Genomic DNA, 17,574 nt, shown 5'->3' on the forward strand with positions numbered 1-17,574 from the left:
TCTCTAACCCTCAAAATCTCACACTTTTCTGCCTACAACATTGTCATTCTCACATTTAGCCCTAAGTTATCTCTCCCCATCATCTCTACCAGTTTTGCATCAACAATTTCAACATACAAATACCACAAAGCATCACCATAAAGCCCTAAAACAGAATGGGTAGCTTTACTCACATCAAACATGTCAAGTTTAGCATGCTTTCAACAAATTCCTTCACAAATAACTACCATAAGGCATTAACCTAGTAGAACTACCGATCATAGCTCCCAAAAACCCAATACCCACAAATTTCATGTGAGAAGAAGTCCACCCATACCTGAAATTCGAAGCCCCACAATGTAGAGGTGTGCTTCATGACTCCGAAAATGGCTTCCCCTTGCAATTTGGAGTATGAATGTGGAGAAATTTTGGAGCTTTAATGGAGAACAATGGTGGAGAAGAAGGAAGAAGAAAAAGCTACGTGAAAGGGAGAAGAAGGGCTGCTGAAATTTCTGAAGAAGGAGAGAGAAATTTGGCTTTTATAAAAAAAAATGATTTTCTTTTCCCTTTTTTTTCTCATAAAGCAATGCCACTTGTCCCATCTTAAGTGGAGCAAAAAGGGGCCCACCTTTTTCCTTTGATGTGACTTCATACTCAGCCACAAGGAGAGAAAAATTTGACCCTTTGAATGCTGAAATCCTGCCTCGGTTTGCGTGTCGCCTCTCTGGTTCTAGTTCCCTGCATTTCTCTGCACCCGTCGGGGCCCGTTTTCGAAAGTAGGCAATATATATATATATATATATATATATATATATATATATATATATATATATATATATATATCAAAACACTCATAATGAGACCCTGAGAGTGGTTCAGAGGTTGGTTTTGTTAAATTTTAAGTTGCACGTAAAACGATAATTTTTAGACTAATTAATTGAGAATTAATCTATAATTGTCCACTTATGGATTACTCTTCGCTAATTAGCCTAACCCACGTATGTCTCTCCCAAAGTACATACTTCTACCAAGAATATATATATATACACTGAATAATACACATATATATATAATTATTTAAAATGTACACTTACAAAATTCCGGGTAGAAATTCTAGGATGTCACACGTGTGGCGCTAATACCTTCCCCATGCGTAAACAACTCCCGAACCTTTTTTTTTCAATATTTGTAGACCCCTTTCTGGTTTTTCTAACGTTTTCCTCTAATAAATGTTGATGGCGACTCCCACGCGTTTTCCGTTTTGGAAAACACTTCTTTGGCTTTTCGCTCACACTCCTGTCGAAGGGTAGGTTGCGACAGTAAATATATGAAATCTAATTGATTTGTATGTTTTTGAAATCTGAGAGAAAGAGAGAGAGTTAGTTTATAAGTATGAAGTGATCCTTGGTAATTGTAATGGGGCCTTTTACACTTATGAAATATTTAGATATTTCCACCAAAGAAGTTGAGTTCCTAATCCTATATTCAATTCTATGCCTAGGCACATGCTTTACACTTTAGGAACGAAAGAAATAATTAAGAATATGGACTTAGGAAAAGACTATTTTTTTTAATAAAGTGTCAAAAAGAATACGAACTTAGTCAGGATACATATAAAGTGGCAATATTGCATGTTGTTCATTGTTGATCATTCTATCAACAGCTTTGTATGTTTGAGGGCCAATGAGACATAATTTGGGGAATATATCATTAGGTGTATCCACTCCTTTATACTATTTGCTTCATTTTACAAGAAAACTTTTGTTACTTTGGAGCTGGAGAAAACAAACAAGCCCTAGTTAAATTGGTAACATGGGCAAGGTAAGACTATATGTTACAATGCTGGTTTTCTGATTAATTAAGCCATTGTTTTCTTCCATATTCGATGTTAGTATTTATACCATTATTGGTTGAGTTACTTTTTTCTCATTGAAGGTTGTAGCAAAATCAAATTTTTGCTTAATTTTTTTCTTGGTTATTTTTAAATATATGTGCATTCAAACTCAGCTACAAGAGGCAGAAAAAAAAACGAGTAGTTACAAAAAAGAGAACAAGATCAAGATAAGCGAATTAGGTGAATGCTAAAGCTAGGGAAATTTGGTTCATGTTTTTTTAAAGCATGATGTCACCATCACACTTTCTATTTGACTTGCTTCTTAATAGTTCATTCAAATGTTTTGATATCCTTTAGATGCTTCAAAAATCTTGTCCTTAAATTTAATACTATCACAAGCTTACATTTATTAATAGTCAGAACCCTTATCTATGTAATTCCCTTTGGTTAAGATTAAGTTGTCATCAAATTCTATTAAGATAGGTTTTCTTTTCTTTTTCTTATAGATCACATACGAAAATATTCTAGTGGTTGCCTCTACATGAAACGATGGACCAACACCTGGAAGTGTTATCAATGTGGCTCCTTGGTTATTCACAATTGCAGCTAGCATACTAGATAGGGACTTCATCAGTACCTTAACTTTTGGAAGAAAAAAAAAGCAAATTACAATATTCCTCTTATTAATTTTACTACTTCTATGTCTTGCCCTCATGTTGTTGGTATTGTGAACTTATCAAAACACTTCATCCTAATTGGAGTCCCTCATGTTGATGATATTGTTGAACTTCTATTATTTAAATACAAATAGCATTGTTAATTTCATTCTTTTTCTTAAAATCATTCATTAAGAAAACAATTTTCATCTCTAGTTCTTTAAGGGATAATGTTTCGATGTTTCTAACTATCTATCAATTATCAATTTCATGTAGTTGTGTTATAATTGACATAGAAATTTTGTTATTAACCTTATCTTTTATTTTATTAGAATTTTCATTTTTATATTATTTTATCATAATTTTTTTAAATAAAACATTCTAAAATGATTCTTTGAAAGCCCGTCTTAGAAAGTGTACATTCTAAGACGGTTCTTAAATAAAAACCATCTTAGAAAGACATTTTTCTAAGATGATTCCAAGCTAAAAAATTTCTTAGAATAACACACATTCTAAGACAATTCTCAATTAAAAACCTTCTTAGAAGGGCACCATTCTAAGACGGCTTTTAGTTAAGAACCATCTTAGAATGACACAATTCTAAGACAGTTTTTAGCTAAAACCGTCTTAGGTCTAAGACGGTTTTTAGCTAAAAACCGTCTTAAAAAGGTACTATTTTAAAATGATTTTTAGTTAAGAACTGTCTTAAAATGATACCTTTTTCTAAGATAGTTTTTATGAAACCATCGTGGAAAGTCTTTACTTTCCACGACGTATTCAAAATCATCGTTGTATAGTATTTTTCTTGTAGTGACTATTATTAGCTATCTTATTTGTATAACTAAATTAGTTAAACAAATAAGATCACAATACTAAATTAGTTATCAAATGTCAATGTAGTGCATTCAGCCTTGAAAGGAGGCAACTCCAACTAGGAACAACATATGGCTAATTCTGAAACCTGAAGAAAGTCTAAAAAAACTTAATCAAATTCAAACAAGCAGACATAATTTCATTTCGTGTTGAAAGGGTTTGAAGTCAGAAATTCTGAACACTAAATGAAAGAAAAAGAGGCAGTGATTTGTACATAGAACAACCCCTCTGAAGGCCCAGATCTCACACTAGTGAAGTTACATAGCACAAGCATAATTATTAAATATGGGTATCTATTAAGGGTCCTGGTGCTTATAAATTATTTAATTAACTTGTAAACATAAAGGAAAAGCCCCCAAACTGAATTTAAAATTTACTCGTATCATATTATAACTGCACCTTTCATATTTTATTTATAGTACTATAACATAAATATTGATCTTAACCAACATTCACTACTAAAAAAAAGCTTTCTACATCGCCCTATTAACATCGGTTATAGCTAAAACCGATGTTAACGAAAGCACGGTGGCATTTTTGTAATTAAATGGAGTTACTTAACATCGGTTTTAGCAAAACCGATGTTAACTACTTCATGTTAACATCGGTTATTTAAAAAACCGATGCTAACATGATGTTAAGATGAATATGGTAACATCGATTTGGGCAAAACCGATGTTAACTTCATAGAGTTAACATCGATTTTGAGGAAGCCGATGTTAAGGAGTTGATTTTAACATCGGTTAGTTAAAAAACCGATGTAATGTATTTGATGTTAACATCGGTTTTTACAAAACTGATGTTAACTATATTCAGTTAACATCGATTATCCATAAAAAACAGATGTTGTTATGTTTATAAGTTAATAAAAATTGAGATTTCACAAGCCGCGCGCACTCGAAAACCTTGCCCTCCCTCTTCTCTTTGTCATCCTCCTGCCTGAAATCGCTCTTCTCTTTCTCCTCCCGCCTGAAATCTTCTGGAAACCGCTCCCTCGACACCCACATTGTCGTCGCTCGAACCCACAGAACCTCCCACACTGCCGGAAAACCCACATTGTCCTCGCTGGAACCCACATAACCCCCTACACTGCCAGAAAACCCATATTGTCATCGCTCGAACCCCACAGAACCCACATTGTCCTCGCTCGAAGAAAACCCTACATACACTATTGCTACTAGGGTGCTGAAACACTCGTGGGTGCTACTAGGGTGTTGAAACCCTACATACATTGTTGCTACTAAGGTCAAAGCTTTCTCCGCGAGGTACGTAGGTCAAATTTGTGTATGCTAAGTTTCCTTGGGTGTTCATGTTTTATTGATGATAATAATAATAATAATAATAATAATAATAATAATAATAATAATAATAATAATACGTCTTCAGTTGCAGTATTGTTGATTAAGGTACGAGGAAAGCTTAAAGTTTCGTGCCATTTTGTTAGATCTCACTGCCATTGTCACTGTTTGGGTTCGAGGTAAGCTTGGTCTCTTTTTCATTTGTAGTTTACTTAGGAAACATGTTGAAGTTTGTCTCTGTTAAATCTATCTAATGCTTGGACCACCAGTAGAGATAACAAGTGATAAGGATCCTGCTTGGCTCACTATCTCATTATTTTGCATTAAGCAGGTTCATAACAAGTTACTGACACTTCTTGCAATTATTTTGGAGTTTGGGGCACTTGTTTGGTATGTCACAAACTTTCCAAATGCCTTTCATATAAATTTGTTTGATATATAAGTTTTTTTTTTATCAGCCAAAATATATCATATTATAAATGAATGAAAGTACTAGAGGTACTATAAGTACAATATTAATGCTAGGTATGCTGCTGGATCCACTAGTGTGAAGATCCAGATTACAGACCTGTTATATAACTACAGTGAAATACCCATCATTTCTATCCTATATACAAAAAGCTACTGGTAGATTACTAGACCAGTAGGTATATGAGTCAACAAAATCTTTCTCAAACCCTCTAAGCCATGACCAGATTAGAAATATTGCATCTTCCAGCAGCTTGCTTCCATTAAAAGGTTGATTTAGGAACACGTTTCGATTTCTGTGCTGCCAAATAGAACAAGTTAGGGCCACCCACCAGCACTTCCATCTAGAATACTGCTTTCCACCATTTGTGCCAATTGTTTGCTGCATGAAATGTTGTCTTGGACTAATAGAAAAAACTCCATTGGTTTGAATCCAGGAGAGGGATTCCCACCATAAGGGCTGTGTCTTTGGGCAATAAAAAAATAGGTGAGAGGCTTCCTCCTCCTTACTTCTGCAAAAAGGACAGATTATGTCATTCATCTGGATTTGTCTTCTTCTCATATTAGCTTTGGTTGGTAGTCTGTCTTTGATCAGTCTCCATGCAAAAATTTGAGCTTTTGCTGGGATTTTTAGCTTCCATAGATCCTCTAGTGCTTCATCCAGGGTGTCCCCTACTGTGGCTTCTTGCAACAGGTAATATGCGCTTTTAGTAGAGTACTGTCCTGTAGTTTCTGGTTTCCATATCCAGCAATCAGTGATCTGATTTTGGATTTGTATCTGTGATATGTCATCCATAAATCTGACAGCTGCATCTACTTCATTGTCGAATAGGGGTCTTCTCCACTCAAGATTCCATTCCCAAACTGTTTTGGTTTGTCTCCCTGCTTGCTGAATGAGTCTTTGCTGTTGGCAGGAGACTTGATACAACCTGGGATATTTCCTCATTAATGCTTCCCCTCCTCGTACCCATCTGTCCTCCCAAAATCTGGATTTATCCCCACAGCCCAGCTTCCATTTTGTTTTAGTTTGCAACACAGTATTCATCTTTTGTTCATGTATCACCGACTGTAAGTCCTTCCACCATATTTTGAATCCAGTATTTTAGCCCATATTTCTAAATTTTGCTGCATCAAATTCCACCACCACTTTCCAGTAATGCTTTGTTGAACAGGCTGATGCCTTTTATTTCCAGTCCACCCTTTTGTTTTGGGAGACAAATTGTGTCCCATTTGACCCATGCTATTTTCTTCTTATCTGTTCCTCCTCCCCATAGGAACCTTCTTTGTATTTCAATCAGCTTGTCCGCTACCTTATTGGGAATCCTGAAAAAAGAGAGAAAGAAAATTGGGATAGATGTTAGGATGGATTTTATAAGGATCACTCGCCCCCCAAAGGATAAGTGTCTCTATTTCCATCTCGCTAATTTTTTTTCACTCTTTCTAATGATCGGATCCCAAAGCTCACTACGCCTTGGATTAGCCCCTATGGGTATTCCCAGATAAGTGAATGGCATAAACAGAATTCTGCAATTCAAGTAACCCGCAGCCTGCATTATTCATTGTTGTGATTGTCCCATAGCCCCAAAACAGGTCTTCGCATAATTTATTTTAAGGCCTGATGCAAGTTCGAAAGCCCTCATAATAGACTTGATTGTCTTAACATTTTGCATGTTAGCCTCTCCAAAAAATATGGTGTCATCAACATATTGTAAAATGCTAACAGGTACATTTTTCTCCCTCACAAAAAACTCAGTGAACATCTCCTGGTTGACTGCTTCCCTCATAAGTCCAGTGAGCCCCTCAGCTACAATATTGAACAGTAGGGGCGCAAGGGGATCACCTTGTCTAAGGCCTTTTTGGGGAACAAACTCTGTTGTGGGACTTCCATTAACCAACACCGACATCGTGGTAGATTTAAGACAGCCTTCAATCCAAAGTATCCATTTTTTGCAGAACCCCAACCTCCTTAGCATGTAAGAGAGAAAATTCCATGAAACTGAATCGTCGGCTCTTTCAAAGTCGACCTTGAATATCATGCATGACTTTTGTTCCCTCCTTGCTTCCTCTACTACTTCATTAGCATTGACAACGCTGTGTAATAAGTGTCTTCCGACTATGAAAGCCGATTGACGTTCATCTATAATAGATGACATAGCTCTCTTCAATCTGTTGGCTAGCAGCTTAGCCACGATCTTGTAGACGCAGCCTATGAGTGAGATGGGTCTGAAGTCATTGAGGCATTGCGGGTCAGTCACCTTGGGTATTAAGGCAATAAATGAAGCATTAGCTCCCCTTGGGATAACACCATTTGCATGAAATTCATCTATAAATCGGAGGACATCCGGTTTCAAAATCTACCAAAATTGCTTGATGAATTTAAAATTAAATCCATCGGGCCCTGGGCTCTTTTCGCTATCACAGTCCCACACCGCTGTCCTGATTTCTTCGTCGCTGAAGCTGTCCACCAGCCTTTGGTTTTCTCGTTGTCCAATACTATGGAAGCTGATGCCATTTAAATTTGGCCTGCTGTGCTTGGATTCTTGGAATCTTTGCTGAAAAAAACTGTGGACTTCCTCTTTTACTCTATTTGGCTCATCAATCCAGGACCCGTTAATAACCTCACCATTTAAGACATTAAATCTGCGGTGTGAGTTAATCAGCAGGTGGAAGTATCGGGAGTTACAATCGCCTTCCTTGATCCATTTAGATCTTGCCTTCTGCCTCGTTAAAGATTCGTGAGCTTGAGCTGCTGTCCAAAGATCTTGTTGTAGCCTCTTTCTAATTGTAATTTATTGGGGAGTCATCTGCCTATCTGCTGCTTCATATTCCAATTTATTAAGCTCTGCCTCTAGCTGCTGGACCCTCTTAAATGTATCTCCGAACTACTCTTTGTTCCATGACTTCAGCCTTTCCTTAAGACGTTTGATCTTCTCTTTGAGTGCAAAACCACCCCAACCACTCAACTGTGTTTGAGTCCAGCATTCCTTCACTATCTTCCCAAAAGACTTATCCTTGAGCCAACAATCGAGTACTCTGAATGGTTTTGCTCCCCAATACATTTTTAGATTTATATAATACTGGACAGTGGTCAGAGAAGTTTCGTCTAGGACAAACTGCGAACTAGCTAGCCCCAATTTAGTCATAATAACAACAACAATAAAACTTAGATGGACAAGTGTTTCTAAAATCCCCAAGTTTTCTTAATTTTGATTTTACTGGGAACATCAAATTTTAGAATCTTCCCCAATGAAGCAAATATAAAATATTTGTGTTGCTTTATAACAAAACCAGAATATTAAGCCAGTTTCATGGATGTTAGACTCAAGGGATCAACACAGAATTTATTTGAATAATACTGAAATAATCTAGTTTATAGGCCAGATTACAAGTGCACACAAAACTTCACAAGGTTTCCCCCTAACAAGGAGTCTTCCAATCCTTTATGAATAACAAACAGCAAGCCGTATCCTATCTAAATTCGTCTACAATAACAGACCCCTAAAAAAGTATATATATTATTAGTATAATCAAAACAGTACAAGGGGTACTGGATAAAAGAAAATACAAAGCCCCTCTGGTGCTGCCCTCCAAAAAACCCAAGCTAACCCAACTAGAAAGGCTACCCCACACAGATTAACCAAAGGATTCCGAGATATTGGAAGACCAGTGGTTAAAACTAGTGTTAAAGCCTTTTTCTCTAGCTTTTAGCCAAGACCAGGCTAAGAACAAAGCATCTCCCATGACTTTAGAGGAATCAAAAGGTTTGTCCTAGAAAATCAGGAGGTTCCTATGCTACCATACGGTACTAGTTAGAGCAACCCACCATCCACACCATGAACTATGGTTTATCTCTGCTCCTAACCCATCACAATATTGAAGAAAATGATTTACTGGAGAAGCTGGGAAAGGTCCCACAGCCAGGATCCATCTCATGGACTCCCACCATAGACCTACTATCCTCTTACAATTGAAAAAGAGATGCCCCACCTCCTCCTGCTCTTGGCCACAGAGAGGACAAACAGTGTCCTGGATGATCACACTTCTTCTTATGAGATTAGCTCTAGCGGGGAGCCTATCTTTTAGAAGCCTCCAAGTGAAGACTACAGCTCTTGAGGGAATTTTCATCTTCTAAATTAATGTTGAGGTTCTCACATCAGAGGCTGGAGTAGAGGGGTTTATCAATAGTCTGTAAGCTGAATTAGTGGAATAAACACCACTAGGATCAGCTTTCCAGATCATGATGTCCTTAACATGCCTCTGAATAGGTATAAAAGTGATTTCTTCCATAAAATTCACAGCTAGATCACTTTCATAATCAAACAAATTCCTCCTCCATTTCAAGTCCCACCTCCAGTTATCCTGAGAGAAATTTCCCATCGTTGAAATGAGGTCAGATTGTTGTCTATTAATGAGAAACAGCTGATTGTATTTCTATTGAAGATTAGAGTCTTCCCCTAACCACATGGGAAAAAATGAGAAACACAATTGATTTGTTTATTATGGTAGTTTACAATTTTAGTCAGTTGGTATAGAGTTCAGGATTTGAATAATTTGGCTAGGAAAAAGATTTGCGTTTTGTTTTGTATTATTGGTACTTCATAAATTTCAGTTTTTATCACTTAAGCTACAAAGGAAAATTGGTCTATGTGAGGAAAGTAAACAATATAAATCCAAAACATTTTTTTTCTCTCTTTCCTTTTTCGACTTCCAGTCTAACAACAGAAAATGGGACATTAAATATCTTTTACTATGCAAGGTTTTTACTATAAAAAGTGAGACAATTTTGATGAATAAAAACTTACGGCGATTTCGTCAACAAGGAAATAAAAGGAGACTAGGAATATTCTTTATCCAATTTATGACAGATGCTTTTATCAGAAAGACATTAAAAAAAATAGCTTTTGAGTTATACCCATGTTTATTCGGTGTTGGGTATCATTCTCAAGAGGTGGGGGAAGGCCAATCTTCTTTGACCTTTTCCTTTTCTAATTCAACTTGAATCAGTTAAGGAATTTTCTTAAAAGTTGGATATGAGATGGGGGGAGATTTGGTGAGGATGAAAGAAATTGGAATTTAATAAGTTGTAATTTAAATATAATGTGTAAGATATCTTAAGATATATTAAAATATATCAATTTGGGTAGGGAAAGAAAAGAAGGTCGGGAATTTAATTTTAAAAGAGTTTTGAAGAAAATTGTTAAATGATTTGTGTAAAAGCTATTTGAGTTAATCAAGAGAAATTGAACTTGTTATTGGACAAAAATAAATTCAGTTTTTAGAAGTAAAAGTGGTAATTTGAAGTTAATTTATATAATAAAGCTTACTTTTAATTTTTTACTCCCTTAGAATTCTAATGGGAGAATGTTAGGAGGGACAAAACAAACCAGCAAAAGCACCACTAAGGGCACAAACCCTTGGTGGATTCCCTTTAACAGAATCTGTTAGAAGGTGCTGAGTTGTCAGGAGGATACTGGTTCATAGGAAATATGTTGTTGGCATGTTGCTTCCCATCGTGTAGCACTACATTGTCGTCATTTTCCACTTTTCTATTATTTTTTTTCCCATTCTAGCACCTTCTGTTTTCGTAGCGGCACCCTTGGCTAGTGCCTCTATACAAGGGATGCTTAGTATGTAATAGAGGACAGCAGAAAAATAATACAAGTTTTCTTCCTTATCCTTCTTTCTTATGGAGGTTCATAGTCCTCGAAGCTAGGCTGTTCTTTTCCGTGCTTCTGTGCATGACAGAGAAGGTTGCCAATGTTAGATAAACTAAACCAAAATAATTGGAAACCTCTTAGCTTATTTAACAGTCTTGACTTACTTGCCAGTTTTAAGAAAAATTGCATTGAATTTTCCATAATAGTGTTTTTTTTTGCCTTTTTTGTTGTTGTTTGGTGAGTCCAATTAAGTTAACGAGTTTTTTGTTGAGCTGAAAAAGAAATCTGATTACTAGTTTCCAGCTTTGGAAGAAGCTTGTTCCAGTGTGGAATCACAGTGATAGATCATGATCTTTTCATTTTGTAGAACATCCAACCCCTGATGTTGATATGGTTTCCAAAATAGAATGTATAAGGAGTTTTGTTTCAATTTTTTTTTTGGTATTTTATTATTATTTCCCCCTTCTGTTTCAGTTTTATGTCATTTAAAGTTTGGGAAAATGGTGGGTATGAAGCATATTTATGCTAAAGGGTGTTGTTTGTTTGTTTTTTTTTTGTATGGCTTCTCCTTTATTTTGAACTCCAACCTGAGAAGTATTTGAAGCAAATGAGTGATTTTAAATTTTACGATTTTTTTCATAATTATTTTAGCCAAGTGTGGATTGTTTTTAATTTTTTTTAAACTATACTAATTTACTAATTTGTTTTTATTTTGCATTTTTATTATTTTTATGTGTCTCATCTCTTGTTAGGAGGCAAGTTTTTGGTTCTTGTGTTTGAAACTAAGTACCCAATTTTCTGAGATGAGAAAAAATACCAAAAACTGTTTTTTTTATCAGCAAAGACTAAAAATCTTAACTTTGATAGAAAATAAATGCATTTGTTGTTATGATTCTATTCTCTTAACCCGAAGTGTTGAAATCTTTTATAATTTTCCCCCCATTTTATAGCTAAGTTCCGTTAGGGATCTATGCTGATAAAGTGAAACAACTTGTAATCTAAAGTCTGCATCTCTGCTGATGGGATTTCATTGTGCTTTTGTTACATGGTGTAGAAGGTTTGAAGTCGTTGATGGTTTTGCTGATAGCTAAACTTTTTTTTTAAATGAATTATGGTCTAGTAATCCATTTACAAAATATCATTTCGTGTGGTAAATCTTTTCCAAGCTAATTGTATTTCTCATTTGCAGGGGGGAAAAATGCCATATAAACAAATCAATTGTTTACACACACATGTTAAGCACTAATAGCTCAACAATATACATATACATTTTACCAAAAGAGTACTTCATGGATCAATGAAGCTTAAGATAGCATTTGAATCTATGGAAACAAAATTTTACCAAAAACAAAATAATAAAATGTTGGGAACCCAAAGAGAGACAATAATGACTAACCAGTCACACAGCTAACACAGTTACCCACTTAACACCCATCTATTTGGTATCTTTATTCCTGAAAGGGTATTCAAGCTTTACTCATATTCTAAGTATTTGATTTGTAACACTCGATCAGAAAAAGAATTTGCAGTGGTTTAAGATTAACCATCAATTCTTCCTAGCATAAGTTATGCTGCCAAAACAATATCCATCAATACTCCAGGCCCAACATTTCTGATTTCTCTAATGAGCTGTCAATGATTGCTAATTCTTCCCGCCATAAATGTATGTAATCTAAATATTGGTTAATTATTCAAAGAAAGCTTGCAAGTGATAGATCATGAGCAAAGGTGACAATAGATTCAAAAAATGTATAACTCACTTAAAAAGAACCTAATGCACTGTAACTTTTTCATAATAATACCTCAAGTTGCCTGAGACTACCAACATTTTGGGAGTTACTTCCAATACCAAGTGAGCGTGATAAAACATCAGTGCCTCCATGCAAACGTTTCATAAGTTTTACACACATATCCCTCCTGAAACAAAATATGCATTTAATGATGAATCATGACCTATCTATCAAGAAGCTGATTTTGACTCCCTCTTGGAGGCACATCAACCCCAATCTTTCCATTGCCATAAAGTTGATACTGTAGAGGAGAGCTCCCATCAGATGACGAAACATCCATAACAATGTTGTTTTCATATTTGTACCTGATTGAAGAATGCAAGTTTGGATTATAACAGCAATAGCATATGTAATATCCTTGTCAATAAGAACAAACTAACAGAACATTCATTAAGTGTAAGTTTGGATGAGCGAGGCAAAATTGATTTTGGTTAAAATTGATTTTGAAATTATGAGAATTATGAATGGATATTTTACCTTTCATTTGATGAATTTATTACATCATGCTGTAGGTTTTCTTGAATATCCTGATTATCTCCTGTTGCAGTCAAATTAATTTGCTAAACACTAAATTATGCTGCCATAGTATTTTCAGATTCCATTGGGAGCGATTTTAGCCATTGTTGATTCTGTGGTCATTGCTGTTTCGAAATTCAAACTGGTCTTGCGGTCATTGCTAGAAAGTCAATTATGCCGAAGCCTCGAACTCAGGTATTTATATGTTTGATTCGAAAACTAATTTGAAATTGTTGTTGTATGCATTAGTGGTATATTCGTAACTTATGCTATGCCTCTCTACATGACTTTTCTTTCATGGGACTGATATCTTCATGCTTCTCTACATGACCTTTTTTATTGGATTGATATCTTTGAAGTATTTACTGTGATTTTGGCTCTCAGAACTTGTTAATTGTTAGTGTTGAATGTTTTTGTATTTTTATCTACTGCCCTTCTGTATATATATGTTGTGACTGCCACTGCCCAGCCCTCTAATGTTGTAGGAATGAATATTCATCTATGAGTTTTCCTCTCTCCCAACTCCATAGCTTCATTTCTGTCTCTGGCCTCCATATCTGCAAAGCTTTGAATAAAATCAGAGTGACATGTGTCTGCTTCCAAGCCTATGCTTGTCCCTAAGTCCCATAATTGCTGGGCCTCTTCCAACAGCTGATTGTTACAAACAATTTTGCTTTTTAATCTCCCTTCTGCTTCCAATTGCTTGTGACTTTGACTTTGGTTCTGGATATCAGTTGTGGTAGCCATGTCTTTGTCTCCTTCTAGCATGTGAGGTTCTTCTACCACAGGTTCAAGCTGGGGGGCTTTAGAGTGAGAAAATCTATGTCTTTACCAGGACTAGTAACAATAGGTTGGGGTGAATCCACTTGAGAAGCACTGCTATTGATTTCTGATGAAAGTGAACCACTTTCAATGTGTTGATCTAAGGTTTGCTTGATTTCTGATTTGTAGTAGAGGTTAGAGCTTTCAACTCATGACAGAGTGGGAAACAATGATGCAGCAATGTAGATGTAGATGTAGGGCATCCATCTAACACAAACCCAATAGCTTTCTCAAAGCCTGATTCCACTAAAATTTTACCAAAATCATGTTTCCTTGCAATCTTAGGACTTATTGGAATGTTGTGCTGCCTTAGAATATGACGATTTAAAATACCTTGTACCCCAACTGCAATATAATAAAATTAGAAATAGACTAATACAAGCATATGACTAATTAATAAGAAAAGCAGAAGAGTGAACCACTTTTGTGCAGTGAGTACCAGTGGTACTAAAATTACAGTATTTTTGGGGCCAGCTGCTTCCTATGTTTACTGATAGGACCCAAGCCAGCACCACAGCACCCAGCTATGTAACACCCTACTACAACAATCCATCCTCCTTACTCCTAGGCTAGGTACAGAAACCTAATGTTAGATTAGTAGCCCATTGGTTAAAATGTACTGTAAAGTTTTTGTCATTGGACCTGAGCCATGACCAAAGTAGTAGTAGGGCATCATCCATGACTTTGCTACTGTTGAAACATTGGTTTGAAAGACTGTTTTATTCCTTTGTTGCCAAATTGTTCACGTTACTGTAACCCACCAGCACTTCCACCTTGTAGACTTTGTGTTACCAACAAGCTGATGCCCATGCTGCAGAAAGTGATCCCTTGGATTTTGTGGAAGTGCAGTCACTACTCCGATCCAAGATAATGACTCTCGCCATAGAGGTAGGGTCTTACTGCAGTTAAAGAACAAATGGGCAGCGTCCTCCTCATGATTGCAGCAGAATGGGCACATTGTGTCGCTCAGCACCACTTGTCTCCTGCCTCTAAAGCTAACTTTGAAATCCAGCTTGTACTGTTGACACACACGCACACACACACACACACACACACACACACACCCACAAACCCACACACACACACACACACACACACCCACATACACACAAACTACCACACACACATACACACACAGCGACACACACACACACACACCCACATACACACAAACTACCACACACACATACACACACAGCGACACACACACACACACACCCCCACATACCCACACACACGCACACACACACAACCACAAACACATAAACACACACACACACACACACACACACATAGACAGCCACACTCCCACACACAGACACACCCATACACACACAAACACACAGCGACACACACACACACACACCCACATACCCCCCCCCCCCCACACACACACACCCACATACACACAAACTACTACACACACATACACACACAGCGACACACACACACACACACACCCACATACCCACACACACGCACACACACACACACACATAGACAGCCACACTCCCACACACACACACACACCCACATACACACACACACAGACAGCGACACACACACACACGCACCCACATACCCCCCCCCCCCCCACACACACACAGAAACACACACACACACCCACACCCACATACACACACACACCACACACAGACAGCCACACACACACACACACAAAGTACAACCACACTTGTTAACTAAAATTTTCACCATCAGCATTCCCACTGTCACTTTGTTGCCTTTTGAACTGATCAAATTTCACATGCCCAAGGCTGAGCTCCTTGTTAATATCAACACTTTCAACAGAATTTCCCACTACCTTCCCACTATCATTATCGTTCTCTGTTGTGTGCCTTTTGTGCTTCTTATGAGAGTGAGATGATCCAAGCTCCTTGTGGAGCTGCTTCAGCTCGTTGAAAGATGCAGAAGGTCAGTGGAGATATGCATTGATGACATGAGAAGTACCATCGTCAGCAGAGACAAACTTTGTGAGAATTTTAGCTGCTTTCGAAACTGATATGTCTTTTACCAAAACACAATGTCCAGAGATTGTCTTCATCTTCTTGCCCTTTGGCTCTCGCACATATATTATGTATTTTCGCTGAGCGAAACAAAAAAAAACAGTCTAAATTGTGCAGTGCACACTTAAGAGGAAGGTTTCGCTGGTTGAGACGTGAAAGCTCAGAGCTAAATGCATTGCAAATGTCTAGCAACTTTGAACTTATGTCGAACTACACATCAATCCATTTGTCCTCCCAATCACTCACAGGAAGCTTGATCGAGGCCGTACCCGAATCAAATAAACATGAAAATGCAGTAACTAGGAAGTGATCCTAGGTCGTTTCCCAACGAGCAATGATAAACCAATTGTTCATAATATACTTGCAGTAACAGTAACGATTGGGGGGGTTTGTTTGTTTTGTTATTTAAGGAGCAGAACAAGTAAACTGGAATACGAAACTAATAATATTAAAAATGGGTTGTTTCCTCTGATTCAAAAGCCATTCTCTTATCCTGGGTTATGGAGAATTCGTCCCTAACAGTTAACCACTTAATCCAACCCTATTTCAATTTACTAAGCGAAAATCAACCTAGGGTTGTCAATACATGATTAGGCACCACATACACCAGTTAGCCCTTCGTCCATTAAGCATGAACGCAAGTTAGGCTTAGAGGCAATTAATCGAACACGAAGCATGCACTGATTAATGTTCACGAATTTGGGTTAACTGGTGAAGGGAAAACTGCCAGGGAACCACATTATAAACGAAACCTCAAAGAGAGTTGGGCTTCTTCCTCAGAAGGAAACAACACCAGAATAATTAGCCTTCCATAGATTCAAACAGAAAACGTAAATGAAACATGAAACAGAAACGTAAATAAACAGAAACGTAAATGAGACAGAAATGAAAATAAAAACAGAAACGTAAATGAAAGTAGAAGAAGAAACAAGAACGAAATTGTAATTAGAAGCAGGAAATCGAAAATTGCATTAAGAACGAAACAGTAGCATTAGAACAGAAAAACTTCAAAACCATAAACCCTAAGCTCTGAATAATAGTCTAACAGAATGCCCTGCACGAATCCCAAGGCTACTATTTAAAAAGAGTCACTCAAAGTCACTGGGCCCTATTACAATACTTTGGCCCAAAACGAAATAAACACTGAACCACATAAAATAAAATTGCGAAATTTCCTAATTAGAAATTAACTAAGGTAAGCGATGCTTTATTTGCCTTCTTCAAGTCCACAACCAATATTCGGATTAAGCCCAATGTTTCATTAATTCCTAAAATTAGATTAAAAACATCAAATTAGCTAAATGAGCCCAAATAATAAAACTGCCTAATTAATTGACAATTAAGACCAATCAGTAATTAAAATGGTGCAAAAAGGGTTTAGAAAATAGAAGAAAATGATGGCACATCAAAGCTCAAGGGCAGTCATAAGGTGAGGATTTCATCCTTGCTTTTAGGCACAAGATAGTTGGTTTGTAGAATCAGCTAAGCCCAAACCCTGCAAAAAATGTTCCCTCCTCTCCTTCACACTAACAAGGTCCTTCAGACTTAAAGCAATAGTGGATAGATATCCATAATCGGTAATCACACAAAACAACATTGATCACTAGTTTGCCCTCAAATTTTACTAGCATGACAACTACACACATCCTCATGATAC

The 17,574-nt window shown here is 36.8% G+C and overlaps 1 protein-coding gene across 1 annotated transcript; it reads right to left on the reverse strand.

The window, feature by feature from the left end:
• Positions 1–3,400: 3,400 nt before the first annotated feature.
• Positions 3,401–6,054, reverse strand: LOC114420560. The gene is made up of 3 exons (XM_028386424.1): positions 5,441–6,054; positions 4,248–4,431; positions 3,401–3,430 (listed from the first exon to the last, which is right to left on the reverse strand). Exons 1-3 carry the CDS (start codon positions 6,052–6,054, stop codon positions 3,401–3,403), a joined length of 828 nt encoding a protein of 275 aa, XP_028242225.1.
• Positions 6,055–17,574: the final 11,520 nt, after the last annotated feature.

This window comes from Glycine soja, chromosome 7, assembly GCF_004193775.1.
Source record: "Glycine soja cultivar W05 chromosome 7, ASM419377v2, whole genome shotgun sequence".
Taxonomy (NCBI): Eukaryota; Viridiplantae; Streptophyta; class Magnoliopsida; order Fabales; family Fabaceae; genus Glycine; species Glycine soja.